The 22,133-nt window shown below is 36.5% G+C and overlaps 1 protein-coding gene across 1 annotated transcript in view; it reads left to right on the forward strand.

The window, feature by feature from the left end:
* TTN (titin) overlaps window positions 1-22,133 on the forward strand; it is a 332,848-nt gene that overhangs the window by 129,050 nt on the left and 181,665 nt on the right. The window contains exons 112-145 of the mRNA XM_060177642.1: window positions 486-890; window positions 1,561-1,623; window positions 2,654-2,731; window positions 2,879-2,956; window positions 3,771-3,857; window positions 4,105-4,185; window positions 4,319-4,393; window positions 4,789-4,869; window positions 6,217-6,300; window positions 6,803-6,883; window positions 7,020-7,100; window positions 7,266-7,349; window positions 7,623-7,724; window positions 8,195-8,305; window positions 10,619-10,699; window positions 10,885-10,953; window positions 11,595-11,678; window positions 11,844-11,927; window positions 12,202-12,285; window positions 12,505-12,588; window positions 13,314-13,394; window positions 13,695-13,907; window positions 16,219-16,296; window positions 16,526-16,600; window positions 16,841-16,933; window positions 18,540-18,617; window positions 18,826-18,984; window positions 19,185-19,268; window positions 19,441-19,518; window positions 20,010-20,093; window positions 20,302-20,379; window positions 20,872-20,955; window positions 21,159-21,482; window positions 21,757-21,840. Coding sequence (XP_060033625.1) covers window positions 486-890; window positions 1,561-1,623; window positions 2,654-2,731; window positions 2,879-2,956; window positions 3,771-3,857; window positions 4,105-4,185; window positions 4,319-4,393; window positions 4,789-4,869; window positions 6,217-6,300; window positions 6,803-6,883; window positions 7,020-7,100; window positions 7,266-7,349; window positions 7,623-7,724; window positions 8,195-8,305; window positions 10,619-10,699; window positions 10,885-10,953; window positions 11,595-11,678; window positions 11,844-11,927; window positions 12,202-12,285; window positions 12,505-12,588; window positions 13,314-13,394; window positions 13,695-13,907; window positions 16,219-16,296; window positions 16,526-16,600; window positions 16,841-16,933; window positions 18,540-18,617; window positions 18,826-18,984; window positions 19,185-19,268; window positions 19,441-19,518; window positions 20,010-20,093; window positions 20,302-20,379; window positions 20,872-20,955; window positions 21,159-21,482; window positions 21,757-21,840 — 3,570 coding nt within the window. The remainder of the gene's footprint in view (window positions 1-485; window positions 891-1,560; window positions 1,624-2,653; window positions 2,732-2,878; window positions 2,957-3,770; window positions 3,858-4,104; window positions 4,186-4,318; window positions 4,394-4,788; window positions 4,870-6,216; window positions 6,301-6,802; window positions 6,884-7,019; window positions 7,101-7,265; window positions 7,350-7,622; window positions 7,725-8,194; window positions 8,306-10,618; window positions 10,700-10,884; window positions 10,954-11,594; window positions 11,679-11,843; window positions 11,928-12,201; window positions 12,286-12,504; window positions 12,589-13,313; window positions 13,395-13,694; window positions 13,908-16,218; window positions 16,297-16,525; window positions 16,601-16,840; window positions 16,934-18,539; window positions 18,618-18,825; window positions 18,985-19,184; window positions 19,269-19,440; window positions 19,519-20,009; window positions 20,094-20,301; window positions 20,380-20,871; window positions 20,956-21,158; window positions 21,483-21,756; window positions 21,841-22,133) is intronic.

The following is a 22,133-nucleotide window of genomic DNA, read 5'->3' on the forward strand; positions in this document are numbered from 1 at the left end:
TCCAAAATGCAGACTAAAATCAGAAATATGTTTGAAAGAATTACTAGAAGTGATTCATTAGCGATTCCACGGAAAACCAGGGGTTTTCCCTGGGGGAGATAGCATATTGGTTTTGCAGAATACTTTCATGCATGGGATTCCAAAGTTCCAGGTTCTGTCCTCTACCCCACCATAAACCAGAGCTCAGTGGTGCTCTGATGTCTCTCAGTCTCTCTCCCTCCCTCTGCATCTTCCTCTTTTCTCTTATTAAAATGAAACAAATTAAATATATATTTATATATTTTTTAAAAAGAATAAACAGCTTCTGGACTCTTGGTTGTGTTTCATGGTCAAGAAAAATTTAAAATGCAAAGCAAACATAACAAATTTCTAGCATAATACTGAGATCTGAGACACTGATATTATTAGACTATACTGAATTCAATTAATGAAGCAATTTATGGATATAAATAATATGTTAAGTTTATTTCATTTGTTTGTTTCAGCTCCTGAAATGATTGATATATCCTCCAAGGCTGAAGAAGTCAAAATAATGACCATAACCAGAAAGAAAGAGGTGCAGATGGAGAAAGAAGCTGTATATGAGAAAAAGCAAGCAGTCTATGAAGAGAAGAAAGTTTACATTGAATCTGTGGAAGAGCCTTATGACGAACTGGAAATAGAGCCATACACGGAGCCTTTTGAAGAACCTTATTATGAAGAACCAGATGAAGACTACGAAGAGACCAAAGTGGAAGCTAAAAAAGAAGTTTACGAGGAATGGGAAGAAGATTTTGAGGAAAGACAAGAATACTATGAAAGGGAGGAAGGTTATGATGAAGGTGAGGAAGAATGGGAGGAGACCCATAGAGAAAGAGAAGTCATTCAGATTCAAAAGGAGGTTTATGAAGGTAGGTGTTTTTGTTTATTCTTTTCCACATTGTTACTTGGTTCATTATGTTTTCATGATTATTAACCTCATCAACACTGGATATGAGATAAATGAGCCATCCATTTCAATTTTTAAAAGTTATTGGTCTTTAGAAACTTAATCTTTAAGAGGGGGAAAAAACTCCTTTTCTCCGGAGTCACTTTCTGCTCTGACACTTCTAGTCCTATTACTAAGATTAAATTCAAAGGGATATTTTGCTAATGCAAAAGTTCAGTTTCATTTTTTACTGTCTTGCTACATCTCTGCTTGATCCTGCTCTGAGATTCAGCTCCCAGAATCACTTAGCAGCAAGGACCCCAAATACAGTTTTTTACATATATAATTCCTAACTTACTTTTTTTTTGTAGTTAATGCAACCTACTAGAACTTGCTTATTTAAGCACCACTTTTTTTCCAGAAGAAAAAATAGAAATAAAATGGAATTTAATAATAGTATATCTATATCTTGTCACTACGTGACTTGGCCAGATTTCCTAAAAAATGGTTTTCAGTCTTCCTGACCAACGTTTAGTCATTTTTTTCCCCTACTTACATTTAAAAAATATCTTTATTGGGGGAATTGTGGTTTGAAGTAAATACAGTTGTTGGTCCATGTAAGCATCTCTTCTTATCCCTTGTTTTTATTAAAGAATCACATGAAAGAAAAATTCCAGCCAAAGTACCTGAAAAGAAAGCAGTAGCACCTCCTAAAGGTATGTAGTGGGAATTATTTAGTCAAATCATAACATCAACATTATTTTATGGCTTGTTTGGCAAAGATGTATTAATTACCAGTTCAATCTAATAGGCACAACTTCTTCTATGAAGCTTAGCATATTTAAAAAAAATTCCTTAAAAAATACCAAAATAATTGAATGCCAAATTTTTGTATTATGGGAATAATGATTTGCAATAAATACAGTTGTTGATCCATGTGTAAAACTTCTCAGTCTTCTGCAAAACACTCATTCTCAGCCTGTGTCCTTCTCTGTCATGTACCAGGACCTGAAAGCCCTCCCACCCCCACCCCAAAGTCCTGTACTCTGGTGCAGTACACCAAACTCAGTTGAGTTTCTACTTTGCGTTTCCCCTTTCTGTCCTTACTTCTCAACTTCCATCTATGAGTGAGATCATCCCACTTTCATCCTTCTCTTTCTGGTTTATCTCACATAACATGAATTTTTTCAAGAAGGTGATTTTATCATTCTTAATAGCTGAGTAGTATTCCACTGTGTACATATACCACAGCTTTCTTGGCCAGCGTCTGTTATTGGAAACCTGGGTTGCTTCCAAGTTAATGCCAAAATTTTTAAATGTCAAAAAGATTTTTATAAATATAAACTAATACATAGTCCAAACACTAGAAGTACCAAAACATATAAAGTTCAGAATACCAATCTCTTTTTAGTTTTTTTTTAATAACATATTTCTTTTATTTTAATGAGATACAGAGAGAGAGTACAGGGACGCCAGCGCCCTGTTCAGCTCTGGGATATTGTGGTGCTGGAATTGAATCTGGGACCTCAGAGCCTCAAGCATAAAAGTCTTGTGCAGAACCATTATGATATCTCTCCAGCCTGCTTGCCTTTCTCTAGAAAGGCTTGTACACATATGTGCATATATATATATATGTATATATCCATATTTATATAGAAATAAAATAATGTGAAGTATTATAATTCATTAGCACTCCAATGTAGCAGAAACCCTAAAAGTACTGCAATTTCTTTAAAATGCTTGCAGTTCTAAAGAAGCCAGTAGTTGAAAAAGTTGAAAAGACTTCTCGAAGGATGGAAGAAGAAAAAGTTCAAGTCACCAAAGGTAGTATCATTTGCATTTCTAGTCTATATGATATGGAGATATATTCACATGCTAGTTACTTATTTAGTCATCTAAATTAAGATATTTTAAATTTTATGCAAAGCGGTACTCTTCCCAAAACAAATATATTTGTACATATTTTTTAAGTACCTGAAGTTTCAAAGAAGATTGTTCCACAAAAACCTTCCCGGATTCCAGTACAGGAAGAAGTTATTGAAATGAAAGGTATACATCTTTGTCTTTCAGCTACAAGTTTTAAGCTTTATCTACATGTATGGATAGGTCTACATATATTACTAGACAATTCACAAATCTGGACTCAAGATAAAAGCATTCCAGGGGCCAGGCAGTGGTGCACCTGGTTAAGTGCACACATGACAGTGTGCAAGGACCCCGGTTCAAGCCTCTGGTCCCCATCTGCAGGGGGAAAGCTTCACAATTGGTGAAGCAGGGCTGCAGATGTCTCTCTGTCTCTTTCCCTCTCACTGACTCCTCCCCTCTCAATCTCTCTGTCTCTATCCAATAATAAAATAAATAAATAAGAATTTTTTAAATATTAAAGAAGCCTTTCTATCTAAAGTACTTATGCTAAGATATATATATTTGTATATATAGTAAATAATAACATTCCTTATCCATATATCTAGTTTGGATTTAAAATTCCATATATATTTTTTTATTCTAATTTAATGGTGGTTTTGTGTTTAATTAGTAATCTTCTAACTTTATTATTAATGGGCTGCATTGTATATGCTTTTTCCATTCTCTCATTTAGATGAATAGACCCTAACATATTTGGCAAAGCTCCAATTTGTGTGTGAAGAAGTTGTGTCTATTTGATTCCTATTTAGTAATGTCTGATAATAAGCTGCATGGATTGTTTTTCCCTGCAGGGGAGAACATAATTTGTTTTCTTGTCACTGTGGAGTTTGCTCTCAAACCGTCATATTAACCCATCCACCCTCTGTGTGATCTATGTGTTTTCTTTGTTGTCTTGACCTAGAAGAATAAATGCTAATGTGAACTACTCTCTTTAAAGTCCCAGCTGTGCATACAAAGAAGATGGTTATTTCAGAAGAAAAGATGTTCTTTGCTTCTCATACAGAGGAAGAGGTGTCAGTCACAGGTATAAGGCAAATTTGAATTTGGAAGTCCAAATGGAAGGGCTGTAGATAAAATTGTACTCTTCTTCTTCTTATCGAAATTGTGATTATGTAGACAGCTCTATCTTCTTGTAGTTTTCTGTCATCTGACATTTCATAGTTGTGATTTCATACTTGTGTCCATTTTAATTTGTATTTCAACTTTCTTTGTAAGTTATAATTGTCACCCAAAATAGACTTTACAGTAATTAAAACGTACATTTTTTAAAGTCCCTGAGGTACAAAAGAAAACTGTTACTGAAGAGAAAATTCATGTTGCTGTTTCCAAAAAGATTCAACCTCCACCTAAAGGTATTACTGATTAATTCTAAGTTTAAAGTATTCTTTCAAGTTCCATAGCCAGCATTTTAACTCTAAATCTTAGAGCAAAATGTGCCTTTTTGTCTATATGCATACTCTCACAAAATGGTACTTTTTTTTAAAGTCCCTGAACCACCTAAGAAACCAGAAGAAGTCCCTGTTCCCATCCCTAAAAAGCTGGAACCCCCACCAACCAAAGGTAGAATTGTATTTTTGAAATAATGTCAGTGCCTGTCTTATAACAGTTTTTTCTGTGGCATCTGTTTATAAAGAAAATAACATCTGGAAATCATCTGTAGTATATTTAATTCTCTGTGTGTTGCTCTCACTAATTTGTGATGATGTCTTATACACTTATCAAAAACATTTTTAGGCTCAGTATCATGCTAACGATGGTCTTTGCTTCTTGTAGTGTATGCGATGTCTCTGTGCTATTATATTTAGAATATATTTCCATCCTAAATAAAGCAGATCATGTTACACCCTGAATTCTTGCTCTTATGCTCTTACTAAGGATTTTACACTTCAATGTAATTTTAAGTGGCTAAGGAGACTAGAATTCTCAATATTGTTTCTCTAATGATATCTTTAAAGTTCCTGAAGTTCCCAAGAAACCCGTGCCAGAGGAGAAGATGGCTCCTATACCCAAGAAGGAAGATGCTGCCCCTCCAAAAGGTATACATATAGTCACTGTGGACAAAACACATTATCAGGGGACGGGAAAACCATAAGGAAGGCACAGGAGAGAGGCATGAAAATGGGACCACCATTTGTTGCAAGTGCTAGTCCTTGGCTCTAAGTGGTCCTCATATATGCTGTGCTGTCTTTTAAGTCTGTGTCTCTTACTTGCTTCCTATGTTTTGCAAATGTTTTTCAACTTGGGGCACAGCCCTATTCTTTAGATATATTAGCTGGAGTACTGAACATTCCATAGACACCACTAAAAAGAACTATTAAAAGAAGCAAAGATATCAAAGTGCTTTCTTAAGTTTTTAACATCTTCCCTCTCTGATAAATAGAAATATTTGTGAATGAAATACATTTTCTAAAGACATGATTCTAAGAAAAATTCTCACCCCTCAAAAAAAGAGCGTCACGATTTATGCTAAGATACAAACAGTGTCAACTGAAGAGTCTTTGGCAGAACTCAGTATTAACCAGATAAAGATACACACAGTGCTGCCAATACTTCCAGTCTGTTCAGCAGTGGTGTGGCCTGATGAGATAGAAACATTGATTTTTGACATTTGCTTTTTTCCATATTTCTTGAGACTTTGGCTGAATGTTATTATTTGCTGTAAATAGTGCAGTTATTTAGCTAGTCATGAGAATTTTCATATAAATATATTTGTATTTAAATATGCTAATCTTTTGCTTTGATGTTTTCCTGCTTTGCTTTGTTTGGTGATTAAAAAAAAAAAAAAAAAAAGACCCTAGTTTAAGGAAGCAGTAAGGCTTCAAAATTCCCACATCTAGAATAATTCAATATCATACAATTGAAAAGCAACCAAACTTACTAAAATAATATCTTTTAAATAGAGTTCCCATTGCCTGACTTCCTGATTCTCTTTGTCAATTCTTTCTCTCTCAGACTTCTAATTTTATTACTTTTAGCAGGTAGTTTTAGAGATTTCTTATATACAGTCATTAAAATTATTATATAAAAACAAAATAATAATATCAAAAGATTTACTTTAATATGATATCCATACTCTGTGTTATTTGTATAATCAGTGACAGCTTTGTCTTTATGAAAATATACCAATACATAAAGAAGAAATGCTCTACGTAATTTTCTGTGTACAAAATTAGTTTTCATTTCCCTAATACCTCTATAACATTACTTTTAGTATTTATCATATTGTGATCTTATAACACTGAAGTCTAACTTTTCACTTTCTATATTTCAAAAGAATAGAAAAATGATAGCATTAATAAATTATATAACAATATGTGTTTGTGCTTATGTTCATTAAAAAAAATTGATGTCTGAATTAACATTTCCCTTTAAAAACTTTTAAGTCCCAGAAGTGCCAAAGAAACCTGTCCCTGAGGAAAAGGTTCCAGTTCCTGTTGCAAAGAAAAAGGAAGAGCCAACAATTAAAGGTAGTGTCTAGCTTATTAATGAAAACTGTTTGCAGCCATGTGCAAAGATCCAGGTTCATGTCCCCGGTCCTCACCTACAGGGGGGAAGCTTCATGATAATGAAACAAAATTACAGGTGTCTTTCTCTCTACTTTTCTGTCTGTTCCTCACCTCTCAATGTCTCTCTGTCCTATCAAATAAAAAGCAAAATGGGGGGGCAGGAGGATAAGGAGAACATGGCCACTGGGAGCATTTGATTTCATCGAATAGGCTCTGAGCCCAGTGACAAAGCTGGTGGCAAAACAAAAATTTAACCTGTCACTATGTCTTGAGTACAAAGAGATTTTTGTGCTTGATTATCTGTGAACCGAGTTAGTTTAAATCAAAATGAGTATTTGTGAGGTGAGAATGCGCCAGAAGTGTGTATACCTTCTTACTTTTTTTTTTACAAAATGACAGAAAAGTAGCTACTTTGGAAATATAAAATGAGTTTTTTTTTAAAAAAAATCGATGTCTTTTCAAGTCTCTGAAGTACAGAAGAAAGTCATCGCAGAAGAAAAAATAACCATCATTACTGAAAGAGAAGAATCCCCACCACCAGCAGGTACCTCATGCCACTTCCTGAAATGACCTTGTTTCCCCTTCAAGCTTCTTTAATTGCATGTCTTTTCTAAGGGGCCTGTCAGGTTGCTCATTTATCTACCTTTCTGAAAAATTTAAATCAAATATTATCATTTAAGTGCCAGAAATGCCAAAGAAGAGAGTTCCCGAAGGAAAAAGACCTGTTCCTCAGAAAGAGGAAGAAGCTCCACCACCAAAAGGTATTTGAGCTCTCCATCTTTCTCAGAGACCTCTTTATAGTTTATGCTCCAAGGCAGATGATTATTTTGTTCGTTTTTGTGACATAGATATTTTGTAAGTGTGTATCTGTGGTGAACTTCAGTGGTGTAACATTCAAGTTCTAAAAGTGTGTCATGTTTCCAAAGTTCCTGCTTTGCCTAAGAAACCTGCCCCAGAGGAGAAAGTCTCAGTACCTGTTCCTGTGGCTAAGAAAGCTCCTCCTCCTCGAGGTAGGATTTGTTTTAAGCCTCTGACAAAAATCTTTGAGCCTGTGAATTCTTACTTTGGGGGGTGGGGTGGGGTGGAGGGTGGGTCTGGCATCTTATATTGACTCTTTGTCTCCCTTTGGATAGAATTTTTGTGTGAATACTTGTATGTAACTCGTTTTCCCATTTTGCTAGTGAAAATGGTGTACTATGCGAATCTTCAAACCCAAACGCTAGGGAAGAGAAGTAATGTTCTTAAATTTTAAACTTCAACATCAATCCTCTTTTTTTTAAAAGCTGAAGTTTCTAAGAAAACTGTCGTAGAAGAAAAAAGATTTGTTGCAGAAGAAAAACTATCTGTTGCAGTCCCTCAAAGAGTGGAAATCTTGCAGCATGAAGGTATAAAGTAGGAGTGAGGAAGAAGTGTCTGTGTGCGTGCTTGTGTGTCTGTGTGCATGCATGCGTGCGTGTGCGTGCTTGCGCCTGCGTGCGTGTGTGTGTGTGTGTGTGTGTGTGTGTGTGTGTGTGTGTGTGTGTATACTTTTCTTTAGTTTTTTCTTTTGAGAACTGATTGTTTCTCTCGGGGAATTGTCCTTATTGTTGTCTACTTGTTGCTGTCTGAGACTTTGTCTTGATTCTAAATTGGTCTCAAATCATTCTAAGAAAATCAATGAGGTGCTGACAATGTGATAAGTCATGACTTGAATATTCTTCTCTGTCATGGGTGGAGTGAGTGGCCCCTCATCTCAAATAGCTGTCCTTATAGTGAGTACGGTGAAGCCACACCTGAAGCAAACAGATGAACCATTATCCAGCTGCCTATCCCTACTTCAGCAGCTTGAGTTTAAATTAAATCTTCTCTTTTAAAGTATCTGCAAAGGAGGAATGGAGTTATACAGAAGAAGGGGAACGAGTGTCTGTTTCAGTTTACACTGAAGAGGAAAGAGAGGAGGAGGAAGCTGAAATTACAGAATATGAAGGTAAACATAACAATGAAACAAGACATGATTTGAAGCCTTGCAGAGATCGTTTCTTCTACAGGTTTTATCAAGGCAGTGAAAGTGACACAAACTCAGTGAATTCCTACCAGCTTCATTAGCTCTGTCTTTTGAGAAAAACCCTAGTCAGAGGCATTACTTAAACATCTCGAGTATTTCTCGGCCACTGTCTCTCACTTGTCTATCTAGACAGTGGGAGAGAAGGACTTCATATTTATCCATAGCTAGTGGGTTAGAGAGCACCATTACATGCATCCTTTCACTCCATGGCACAATCTTCAGTAGTCCCGTATCTGAAACTTGGGTAATGAAGTCATGTTGATCAACTCACTCATTTGTCCTCACTCAGGGTTTTGAAATGGACAAGATATTATATGACCTTATTGTTAAGTTTGGTGGTGAGACAGTGAGAACACAGAACATTCTAGTATAGAAAAAAATTATGTAATCTCTCAGATTAGACTATTATTCAGGTGTTCTCATACTTATAATACTAGTTATCTATAGTTTTTTAAGAGCTGAACAACAAATTTTACTTTAGTTTTGAGGTACCCATTAAATAAAGACAGTACTACATTTAATACTAAATTCCACCATTCTAATTAATATATATGGAAAAAATAGTTTAAAAACTCTAATATAGCTTGCTCCACTTTAAAGACAAATCATTAATTTCTTACTTGCAATGGAAAGATTGTATAATTACATGCCTGCAAGCAGATCTCTAGCTAGTAAAAGATGTTACCACTTTTCTCAACTTAGTAGACAATTCCAGGTGAAATTCAAGGTGTTCCATCTTTTGGGGTTTTTTTTGTTTTGTTTTGTTTTGTTTTGTTTTGTTTTGTTTTTTTTGCTTCCAGGTTTATTGCTGGGGCTCGGTGCCTGCACTATGCATCCGCTGCTCCTGTGGCTTAATTTTTCCACTTTGTTGCCCTTGTAGTTGTCGTTGTTGTTGGACAGGACAGAAACAGAGAGAGGAGGGGAATATAGAGAGGAGAAGAGAAAGATAGACACCTGCAGACCTGTTTCACCACTTGTGAAGCGACTCCCTGCAGGTGGAGAGCTGGGGGTTCAAACCAGGATCCTTACTCCAGTCCTTGCGCTTTGCGCCATTTGCGCTTAACCCGCTGCAACTACTGCCCAGCTCCCCAAGGTGTTCCATCTTAATGGAATGACTTAGAACACAGCCAGATGGACTATGACTCCTCCCCACCCCAAGAGGAAGGTTACTAGTTCTGTTATATTTTCTGGAAGAGGCCAAGATGTTGGGCATAATTGAAGAAGTTACTAAGTTCAGAGAAAGTCCCATCAATTTGGGCATAATTGAAGAAGTTGCTAAGTTCAAAGAAAGTCCCATCAACTTAGAAATGTTTGGGAAATCAAACATGGCATGTATGCAAGGAAAATTCTTACTGGATGAATCAGACTTCAGTTGTTGGTAGTATGCACCTAATTTATTTTTCAGTTCTATAATATCTGGATTATTGGGGAGGAGTCACTGATTTTTTTTCCTTTTATTAAGTCCTAAAGACATAAGGGAAAGACAGGTAGCTTGTTAGGTTTGCTTCCTATATAAAGAGATGTTTTGTACCTAGGTTGTTCTAGTCTACAACTGATATTATACACACAAAGACAAAAATGAGTTAAAGACTCCTGCTTTTTCTTTGTCTCCATAAAACTGGGGGGGGGGGGGGCGCTAAGGGTGGGCTTGTTTTCAAGCACACAGATCTTTCATATATAATATAGATTTTTTCCTTTCTCATAGGCTTATGATCCAAGTATGTTTCTGCCCTGCAACCTTCAAATCTAAAGTGTTCTGTTTCTTTTGAAACTTGTCTTCAAATTCTTGTGTTTTTCTTTCAGCCACTAGAATGTTCTTATATTTTGTTTTTGTCCTGTGATTCTCGTGAATGCAAAGCATTATTATCTTTCTGATACATTTGAAAATTAATTTAATGTAATGTAGCCCATACTCTTTGTTAAGGCAAACACTTTGATTTAAAATATTCTTGGGCAGGGGCAGATAGCGTCATGATTAGGCAAAGAGACTGTTGTGCCTGACACTCCAAACCCCAGGTTCAATGCACTTCACCACCATAAACCAGAGCTAAGCAGTGCTCTGGTAAAAGAACAAAAAAAAAAAAAATTCTTCCTTGGGTAGAAACAAATGAGGGGTCTGGCAATTGTTAAACACTTGGGGTTTTTTAAGTTACTTTTTGAGGTGATAAATTATAGCTAAATTTAAAAATTAAAAAAAAACACAACTTATTATCTGTAAAACTGATGTCTTTAAAGTAATGGAAGAGCCTGAGGACTATGTTACCGAAGAAAAGCTACACTTTGTTTCTAAGAGAGTAGAAGAGGAACCAACAGAAGGTATACCAGCTCTTTAATCTCAGCCTTATATGTATGGAGTTTGTCCCCTTCTTTCTGTTCTCTGATAGTTTATTGTCTGTTTTGCAAACGTTGACAAATTTTATTGTCTATGTGAAAAGATTCTTACATTTTTATTCACATGAAATGTGGACATTTCTACAAGTATATTTTACTATCTTTTCAAGTGCATGAGAAGAAAATCGTCCCTAAGCCAAAAATTCCTGCGAAAATTGAGGAACCTCCGCCAGGTGAAGGTACAAATCTCTTCACAGAAATATGTCACTATTTGTCTTAACAGCTACAACAATCCTGTTATTTTTAAAATTTTTTTTAAATCTTTATTTGCTGGACAGAGACAGTCAGAAATTGAGAGGGAAGGGGTGATAGAGAGGGAGAGAGACAGAGAGACACCTGCAGCCCTGCTTCACCACTTGTGAAGCTTTCCCCCTGCAGGTGGGGACCAGGGACTTGAACCTGGGTCCTTGTGCACTGTAATATGTGCACTCAACCAGGTGCGCCACCACCTGGCCCCGACAATCCTGTTATTTTAATAAGATCCTGTCTTTTATCACCACAGACAGATTTCCTCCCCTATCCAAAAGTAGAATCTTTTTGTTAGTTAGTCTTTATGCTGAAATGTTTGGAAAATTTATCTGTATAGTTGAGTCGTAACGCTGTACCCATATATAAAAAACCAGTTTAGCAAAGCACATCAAGTCTGAAGGTTCTACATTTAGATAAGGAGGAAAACCTATATACCTCAATATTTTAGCTAAATCTAGTCATTAATATTTGTGTGTATGTCTCCCTTTCAGAAAGTGAATCCCCCCCCCCCCAAACAGTGTCACTTCTTCTATAAGGTGAACTAACATTCTTAAACCCAATCTTTCTGAAGTTCCTGAAGCACCCAAGAAAATTATTCCAGAAAAGAAAGTTCCGGTGGCAGTTCCTGAAAAGAAAAAGGTGCCACCGGCTAAAGGTATATCTAGTTTTCCTTTGCTCTTGAATAATGTCTCTTTTTAAAAATCTTAACATGCTGCATACATTCTTCATGTTTTTATAACATTTATATAGAAAATAAATGTGTCTACATCCCATGTCTTTCACATGACTTGTTTGACTGTGTTGCCTGATATATTTTAAGTGCCAGAAGAACCGAAGAAAATGGTTCCAGAGAAAAAGGTTCCTCCAAAAGTAACTAAGACAGAAGAACCTCCCCCCACCAAAGGTAAATGTATCCCCCAGAACAAAGTCTAGAAACACGTCTTGTCTCTTGTCTCGCAATACTGTCTTCAGGTCATACCTTTTACGTGGAGGTTACTGGTGTGTGTGTTGGTGTCAGTGTGCACATTTCCTTGTCTGTGGATGGAGTATTACTTGTGAAGTTTCTTTGTGTGTACGCCTTGTAAATTGTACGCTCTAAAAATCAGTTTCTGGCTAATCTATTTTTAAAACTCCATTATAAGTAGACCAACTCCCTAATCCTAAAATTATCTTTCAAGTGACTGAGAGGCACATGCAAATTACCCAGGAAGAAAAAGTTCATGTTGCTGTAACTAAAAAAGAAGAGCCTCCAAGAACAAGAGGTACATGGGAGCTTTCAATACGCAGAATATTGTACTTAGCCTGTTCTTTTTACAGACCACACTGGCTCTGGGTGCTGTCTTTTGTTGTCAGTGTTTAAGTTTGCTGTTATCTGTTTGAAATAATGAAAATGTCTTTGTGTTTGGGCTCCTATTCTGTGACTGCCTTTGGGTTGTTGGAAGGAGGGGGACACTTCTTTAAAGAGAAATCTGTCTTTTAAGTGCCAGAGGAGCCCAAGAGAGCTGCCCCAGAAGAGAAAGTGCTAAAACTTAAACCTAAGAAAATGGAAGAGCCACCAACAAGAGGTACACCAGCTTTTCACAAATCAAAAATAAACATGTAGGAATTAAAATTAAGCTAGCAGAATTGGGCTTAGTGTAGAAAATAATTTGAATGTAAATTATAAGGCAGTGTGCCTGTAACTTCAAAGCAAAAGATTTCTAATCTTAAAAAGTACTCTTTTCTTTTAGTACCAAGCTCTCCCAAACATACCTACACTACTTAAGATCTTCTAATATGTTTTCATTTGTTTGTATGCTAAACTCATCTGACTTAATGTTCGTCTTGTGTGGTGATTCTGAATGGAATGAAAATTGTTTAACCTTGTACTTTCTACATTGTGCCAGCAGACTTTATGAGACTATTTTAGGATTAAGGCAAAGAAAGTATGTAGCGTAAATTTCTGTCTAGTATTTGTTTGATAGCTATTATTCATACTGTCGAAGTGGTTTCTTGTAACTTCCTTATAAATAATACTTAATCTTCCTAAAGCTTTGGGGGTGTCTTTCAAGCATTAAGAAGTTTAGAAAATGCATATATATATATAAATATATATATATATATATTAGACCATGTTTATTTTACTCCCAGGACTTGATTTTTCTTGCCACTAAAATAACATTTTTAAACAACTAGCACAGTTATAGTCTTCTTTGTTCTTGCATTTTTTTTCCTACAAAACTTCTCTTAGCATTCATATGTATATATTCAGAATCTTGCAATTCACTTTTAATAATTACTCTTTTTAAAGTGACCGAAATCACGAAAAGAGCTGTTAAAGAAGAAAAGGTATCCATTGAAGTTCCAAAGAGAGAACCTCGTCCTACTAAAGGTATATTGTTCTTTGATCAAATAGTAAAATGAAGCACAAAACTTTACAGCTGTGTCCCAGCAAGTTCCTAGTTGACATACTTCCCTTTGACTTATTTCATACTCAAGACAGGAATGTGATGTCTGACATCATAAATAATAAATGTGTAGTCTGTAGTACTTGAACCAAAACGGACAGTCAATGGTCTCCCATAAGGCAGTGGTCTCATGAGACCATCACAGAGAAATGAAACCAAAGTACATTGTCACTCTGACCCTATTTGGGCTTCAAATAAAAGGCTGCCTATTGTTCATATTCTAGAAGTGACTGTAACAGAAGAGAGAGAGTGGTCTTACACCCAAGAAGAAACTGTTTCAGTAGAACGGGAAGAGGACTATGAAGACTATGAAGAATATGATTACAAAGAATTCGAGGACTATGAACCAACAGAAGAATACGACCAATATGAGGAATATGAGGAGCGTAAACAGGAACATTATGAGGACTATCAAGAGCATGAAGAATATGTTACAGGTATGAGCAACGCAGCAAGCCTCAGGTTACATACAAGGCATGCGCATGGGAGTCGGGCGGTAGTGCAGCGGGTTAAGCGCACGTGGCGCAAAGCAAGGACTGGCGTAAAGATCCCAGTTCGAGCCCCCAGCTCCCCACCTGCAGGGGAGTCTCTTCACAGGCGGTGAAGTAGGTCTGCAGGTGTCTGTCTTTCTCTCCCCCCTGTCTTCCCCTCCTCCCTCCATTTCTCTCTGTCCTATCCAACAACGACAATAATAAAACAACAAGGGCAACAAAAGGGAATAAATAAATAAATAAAATCTTTAAAAAAAAAAAGGCATGCGCATTCCATTCAAACAGATCGAGGATGCGGCTGCTAAAGACATTTAAAAAGGGCTGAGCTTCATTTCGCAAATTTAGAATTTTTTTTCACTTGAGTTTCTTCTAGAGAATGAATCTGTAGATCTTAAGATGACTGTTAGATTTTGGTCCTGGGAGTAATCTATCCTTCTCTTACCTCATTCTCCTTAAAACAAATGTTTCTAAATTTCTTTCTCAAAATTAAAAAAAAAAAAAACACGTTAAATGTATCTTCAAGTATCCAGATAATTCTAGTAGATAATCAAAAACTTCCAAACTTTTTTTTTTTCTGGGCCTTATTGTTACCAAGGATAAGTTACTGGGAAACTACAAAGTTCCTACCATCAAAACTTGAATAGTTAAGACAGAAAAAAAAAAAAAAAACTCATACAAAGAGGGCAGTGTTGCTCTTAGCTAAGCTCACATGACACCATGCACAAGGATCTGGGTTTGAGCCCTGCTCCCTGCCTGAAGGGCGGACATTTCACAAGCAGTGAAGCAGGTGTGCAGGCGTTTCACTCTCTCTCCCTCTCTGTCTCCCCTTCCTTCTCACTCTCTCTCTGTCCTGTCAAGTAAAAATAAAACAGAAATTTTTTAAAAAATGGCTGCTAGGAGCAGTGGATTTGTAGTGCCAGCATTGAGCCCTAGTGATAACCCTGGAGGCAAAAGAAAAGAAAGACAGAGAGAGAGAGAGAGAGAGAGAGAGTGAGAGAGAAGGAGGGAGGGGTCAGTTGGTGGTACCCCTGGTTAAGCACTCACATTACAGTGTGCAAGGACGCTGGTTCAAACCCCTGGTCCCCACGTATAGTGGGGAAAGCTTCACTAGTGGTGAAGCAGGACTGCAGGTGTCTCTCTGTCTATCTATCTATCTGTCTGTCTGTCTGTCTCTCTGTCTGTCTATCTATCTATCTGTCCACCCATCCATCTCCCCCCTCCTCTCTCAATTTCTCTCTGTCTTTAATAAACAAACTAAAGTAAATATTAAAAAAATAAAAATATTTTTTGAAAAAGGGCAGCAGTAGATACCATAATGGTTATGCAGAGACTCATACCTGAGGCTCCAAAGTCCCATATTCAGTTCCCTTTACCACCATAAGCTAGATCTGAGCAGTGCTCAGTAAAAAAAATCTAAAAAATAAAATAAAAGTTAAAAAAAAAAAAGAAACTTGGGAGTCAGGCGGTAGCACAGCGGGTTGAATGCACATGGTGTGAAGCACAAGGACCGGCGTAAGGATCCCAGTTCAAGCCCCCGGCTCTCCACCTGCAGGGGAGTCGCTTCACAGGCGGTGAAGCAGGTCTTCAGGTGTCTATCTTTCTCTCCCCTTCTCTGTCTTCCCCTCCTCTTTTCATTTCTCTCTGTCCTATCTAATGACGATATCAATAGCAACAACAATAATAACTTCAACCTCAATTAAAAAAACAACAAGGGCAACAAAAGGGAAAATAAATTTAAAAAAAAGAAAAGAAACTCATCCAAGCACTGGTGTTTTATATAATAAAGATCAGATTAGTAGATACATAATTTCAGTTCCATAATATTTACTTACTATACTGATTGAATAGGTCTTATTGGAACCTTGAAATACATCCCAATTTTATCTTACTCAAATGCTGATGCTTCATAGCCGAACTTTGAGAACATTCTATATAGTTTTACAGAAAGTATTGGATACCAATGCAAAATGAAAAGGAATTGTAAACATTATTTTGGCCACCTGGTGTGAAATGAGAACTATAGTATGTAAGAGAGTTATAACAGATAATTGAATCAGATAACAAGGAGGAGAGGGAGCTGTCTACTTAGTTAATATTTTAGATCGTATTCCATTTAAGCCTCTAACTCTCACTCTCCCTTAAAGGTTATGGGTACATTGTAGATAAAAGATAGATTTTATTCTTTGAATCATTTAAGATACACCACTTGTTATTTATGTAAAATCTAACACTAAGTATCTTGTATATACTTTTAAAGAGCCTGAGAAGCCCATCCCAGTAAAGCCTGTGGAAGAAGAGCCAGTTGTCAAAAAACCAAAGACCCCACCAGCTAAAGGTAGAGTGAGAAAGACACTGTTAATGATCGTAAAAATGCATAATGGTAGCAAGCTTGAAGACCTGTGTTTTCAACATGTTTGTCCTGTAAATACATGTGGATGTCACTGTGCAAGACGTGCATGTCTACGGATATTATGTTGTACATCTTAATTCTTAACTTATTAGTCTTGCTATTCTTGAGAACTCTGGTTCAGGCTTTTAAATCTATTATTATTGATGTTTTAAAGTGCCGAAGAAGGCAGTTCCTGAAGAAAAAGCACCAATGCTCATTCCTAAGAAACTCAAACCTCTACCACCCAAAGGTACATTGAGGATTAATAACTACCAAAAACATCTTTGTTATCTATGTTCTGTACATGTGTCTTATACTACCTTTTGTTATGGTCTTTGTTTATTTTGAATGTATCATTCTTGTACTCATTCATGAAAATAAAGGTGTGTGTGTGTATGTGTGTGTGTATATACATATATATACATATATATATATTTACATGGTATTCCTGTAATTACTTTTAATTATCTTCAATAATTAATCTTTTAAGTGGCTGAAGAATCAAAGAAAGTCGTTGAGGAAAAAATACACATTTCAATTATCAAACGTGAAAAAGAGCAGGTGACTGAACCAGCTGCTAAAGGTATAATAATTTTCTTCCTAGATGGTGGTCTTTTTAAATGACTTTTGTAAAATTAAGGTAGCTCTTAATGTTTTGCCTTTCTTTATTGGTTTTAAAATATGCTATTTAGTTTGTCATATATACATATACATAGAGAAGTAGAGGGTGAGATACATAAAAAGAGAAAGACCAGATCACTGCTCAACTCTGGTTTGTGGTATTATTGTGGGTGAACTTAGTAGAACTTTAGGACCTCAGGCTTGAAATTCTTTTGCATAATAATTATGCTATCTCCCCTCCCCCTATTTATTGGTGTGTGTGTGTGTGTGTGTGTGTGTGTGTGTGTGTGTGTGTGTGTGTGTGTGTTTACTCTGCACTAGGAGAATATTAGATGTATAAATATCTGTAAGGATCTGGCACTATAGCTCACCACCCACACCTGTGACTGAGATTAAAGTCAGCCTCCACTGCGCTGGAGGAAGCTTGGAGCTGTGATGTATTTCCCTCTCTCCCTGTGTCTCAGTCTCTGTCTTTTTCTATCAAAAAAGGCCTGCAGGGGCAAAAATGCATAATGGTAGCATGCTTGAAGCCCCAGAGATGACAGGTTCAATCATCAGCACCATCGTGTGCCAGAGCTGAACAGTTCTCTTTCTCCCTCTGTCTTTCTCTGCATCTCCCTCACATATGAAAATGAATCTTTTTAAAAACCTATAAATACAGAATTAAAAAAAAGTATTATCTTTGGAAAGAAAAAAAATAAAAGAAAACGTTATTTCAGAATATACTCCCAGCTTCTTAAACATTGGCTGTGTCCTAGGGGGCCATTCAGTGGGGCGCTCCATTGAACAATGTGCAGCAGCACGCACACAGACCTGATTTCAGCCTCCCAGTCCCCACCTGCAGGGAGGGAAGCTTCATGAGCAGTGAAGTAATGCTGCCAGTGTCTGTCTCTTTCTTTCTTTCTTTCTTCCTTCATTTCTTTCTTTCTTCCTTTCTGTCTTCCATCCCCTCTCAATTTCTCTGTCTTATCAAATTAAATTTAAACAAGCTACAGTGACTATCTCCTAACACATGGCATATATGTGTATATATACACATATATGAACATTTACACATAAATACATACTTGGACTTAAAACTACTAGTCACTTGGTATACTGCTGTCTTATTTAAATTGATGTATTGATTTAGTATATTCACCATAGCTACGATGTCTCTTTATTATCCTAAAGTCATTTTAAAATTTTCAAAAGAAATTAGTGCTAGTCATTTTTTTCTTACCTTTTACTAAGTGTGAAATTTCATTTCTATAATGTCAGAAGGCATACTTATCCAGAAGTAAATTTAACTTTTCAGTAAAGGATGTTATTACAAATACAGATACCTGACCACTAAGCATGTCTTCACCTCTGAACTTGCTATCTCAAACTTGCTTGGGTACTTCTGTATATTTTTAATCCCAATGAAGTTCAAAATCCTTTCCATGAAAAAAATATAGATTCTTATAAATGAATAATTGCATAGCAGAGGCACTTGCAGAATCATTTTGTTTAAAGTAAAACAAAGCAAGTGTTGGCTGTGTAACCCATTTCTGACAATAAAACGTCCTTATACTTAATATTTCAAGTGCCCATGAAGCCCAAGAGAGTTGTCACAGAAGAAAAAGTACCCGTTTCTACAAAAGAAATTGCACCACCTGTTAGAGGTACCTATAATACCACTCTTGTTGATGTGTTGTGTGTCTTGTCTGTTAGGAGAAAAAAAATCATATTTGGTCTATGTGTGAAATTCTTCTATGGGGAAGGTGAAACCTATGCCTTCTTCTGTACAAATGATTATGTTCCTTAAGTATCTTAATTTTGTTGAGTAATTGGGAAATACCCAATCTAAAAGTAATATCTTTAAAATGCCAGAAGTACCTAAAAAACAAGAGGTAGAAGAGATTACCTATGAAGAGGAAGTGGAGGTCATAAGCCAAGTTGAGGAATACACTGAAGAAGAATACCTTTATGAAGAAGAAGAAGAAGAACTGGTAACTGAAGAAGAAGTAGTGCCAGTGATACCAGTAAAAGGTAGATTATATCTTCTGCAAAAGCATATGCAGTAGGATCTTTGGAGCTTGGGTATCTAGTTTGCCAAAGCCTGGGACTTATTAGCACTGAGAACCAATTCTGCTTATTTTGTAAACCGAAACTCTTACATATCAAACTGTGCTTGCCAGCTTTCTGTCTCTTCTGCAACATTTCTTAAATTCTTAATACTATCTTTAAAGTGCCTGAGGTACCCAAGAAGCCTGTTCCAGAGGAGAAGAAACCTATTCCCGTTGCTAAAAAGAAGGAACTTCCACCAGCAAAAGGTATACTACTGTTCATATCATGGGCATATACAAATCTTCATATACTTATAAGTAAACTCTCTTCTGGGTTCAAAACCTATGTGTGTTGCTATCTGTTGTTAGATAGTTAACTGTGTCATATATGGTTGTCCTGTTACGAGTTAGAACTTACTCATAAACAATATCTTTAAAGTGCCTGAGATTCCAAAGAAGCCAGAGGAGAAGGTTCCTGTGCCGATTCCTAAAAAAGAGAAGTCTCCACCAGCTAAAGGTACTTCTCTTCCTAATCCGTCAGAGAGCTAATGTAGTTTACCCATGCCCTGTGACTTGATAATAAGGCATATTAGTTCTTTTTCTTGATGAGAACACTAAGTGCCAAGACAGTGACAACACGGCTTGTCAGAGGAGCAGTCACTCTCTTAGTAATCCCTGATTATTATCAGCTTTGGATGCTGCACCTAATAATTAGTTGTTTTTTTTCTCTAATAGAATGTTCTTATGGTAAAATAGGTTCTTAACATAATATCAAAACAGATTCACCATTCAGACATTGTGTATTGTCTTGATTTAATCAGTCTATGTATTCCTCAGTGTCTTTCATTTTCATTTTTGTGTACTTCCTGGTCTCAATATCATTTTTCATGTCTAAAATAAAATTGCTACTGTATCCATTCTGCTTTAATTAATAAGGCCAGAAGTCGCTGGGTTCTAATCTGTTACTGTGAAAAAATATGACATAAATCCTATTTAATATCTTTAAAGTTCCGGAAGTGCCCAAGAAACCTGTTCCAGAGGAGAAAGTGCCAGTACCAGCTCCTAAAAGGGTGGAAGCACCACCTGCCAAAGGTACATGAGCTTACAATACCACAACTTGTTTTCAATTCACTGTGCATGTGATTAAAATCCATTAATTTAGTGCCATGCTTTCTGAAGATAAAAATCTTGAACACTCTTCAATGAAAATGATGTTATTTTAGAAATGCATCTGAAAATGCCTTGGTCATACTTTTATTAAACTTACTCAAATTTTTTCCTCTAAATGATTTTTTTCAAGTGCCAGAGGTGCCCAAGAAACCTGTACCTGAGAAGAAGGTTCCTGCTCCTAAGAAAGCAGAGGCTCCACCCGTAAAAGGTATAGTACTTCATTATTTAAAGGACAGGGGGAAAACAGCATTACAACTATGCATGTTGACACACAGATTCCTCCATAGTATTATGTGTTGAAAAAAAAATACCTATTTTGGGAGTTGGGCGGTAGCGCAGCAGGTTAAGCGCACGTGGCATGAAGCACAAGGACCCACGTGAGGATCCTGGTTTGAGCCCCCGGCTCCCCACCTGCAGGGGAGTCACTTCACAGGCGGTGAAGCAGGTCTGCAGGTGTCTTTCTCTCCCCCTCTGTCTTCCCCTCCTCTCTCCATTTCTCTGTCCTATCCAACAATGACGACAACAATAATAACTACAACAATTTAAAAAAAAAAGGGCAACAAAAGAGAATAAATAAATAAATATTTTAAATACCTATTTTAATAGAAATATGTCAGGCACTTTGTAATTCTTTTTCATATGTATTGCTCAAAGACCTTTAAGAGAACTCATTCTAAAAGCACATAATATATCTTTAAAGTACCAGAGATACCGGAGAAGCTTGCCCCAAAAGAAAAAGAGCCAACACGTGTTCTGAAAAAAATGGAAGCTCCACCACCCAAAGGTACATTAACCTCTTAGCAGAATCAGGGCATAGTGGAAGACTAACTGGCGTTTTACAGCTCGCTAATTTTAACTAATGCTTGGTAGCACTTAAAACATGATAATCGATGCCCTGTGGCCACAGGATGTTTACTTTTCGTATATCACTGTTATGAATATAATGCACAAAGTGATCCTTGTACAATTAAATAAATATCTTTAAAGTGGCAAAGAAACGTGAGGCAGCTCCAGTTCCTGTAGCTCTACGACAAGAAGTGGAAGTTTCATTTGAAGAAGAAATTACCATTGAAGAAGAAATTACCCTTAAAGAGGAAATTACCCTTGAAGAGGAAATTACCCTTGAAGAGGAAATTACCCTTGAAGAGGAAATTCTACCTGAGGAAGAGGAAGTTCCACCAGAGGAAGAGGAAATTCCGCCAGAGGAAGAGGAAGCTCCTCTGGAAGAAGTTGCTCCTGAGGAGGAAGTTGTACCTGAAGAAGAGGAAGTTGTTCCAGAAGTTACACCTCAAGTACCAGTACCTGCACAAGGTATAGCAACTCCTTAGGAATCATCAAAGTCTCTGTTTTGTGATGAATTCCATCTTTACGTCTTTTTGTTCATCTCAAATTTTATATATAATGGCTTATTCTTTGTTATCTCAACTCTAACTCTTAGAAAAGATTCCATAGATGCACTTCTTTAGTGTCTGTCTTGTTTGTCATTTCAAATTTAATGATATGTTATTTGGTGGCTTGTGGTCTAATCTTCATGTGTCTTTGTTTTATATGATATTTAATGTCTTAAAAATAAATGTTTTTTAAGTGCCTGAAGTGCCAAAGAAACCTGTACCAGAGAAGAAAGTCCCTGTTCCAGCCTCTAAAAAAGTGGAACCTCCACCACCCAAAGGTACAAATCTCACAAGTGGACATACATTCTTCATCTGTAACCCCACTCAAAAAATGATGGTGCTACTAAGTTATACGTACAATCACACAATAGAAGCCACATTTTAACTTCTAAATTTTTTTAGAAACAATGATAATAGCTTTCCATAAATGAAAAGCTAAAATTTCGTTTTCTGCTTGAAAGACTCAAGCAGAAGATGAAAGGAAGTATTCTCCCAGAGCTGCCACAAAAATTCTACCTGATTTCCTATAGTAATTTTTATTAAGCATCATAATTTTACACAGATATTATAC

Source organism: Erinaceus europaeus, chromosome 18 (assembly GCF_950295315.1).
Source record: "Erinaceus europaeus chromosome 18, mEriEur2.1, whole genome shotgun sequence".
NCBI lineage: Eukaryota > Metazoa > Chordata > Mammalia > Eulipotyphla > Erinaceidae > Erinaceus > Erinaceus europaeus.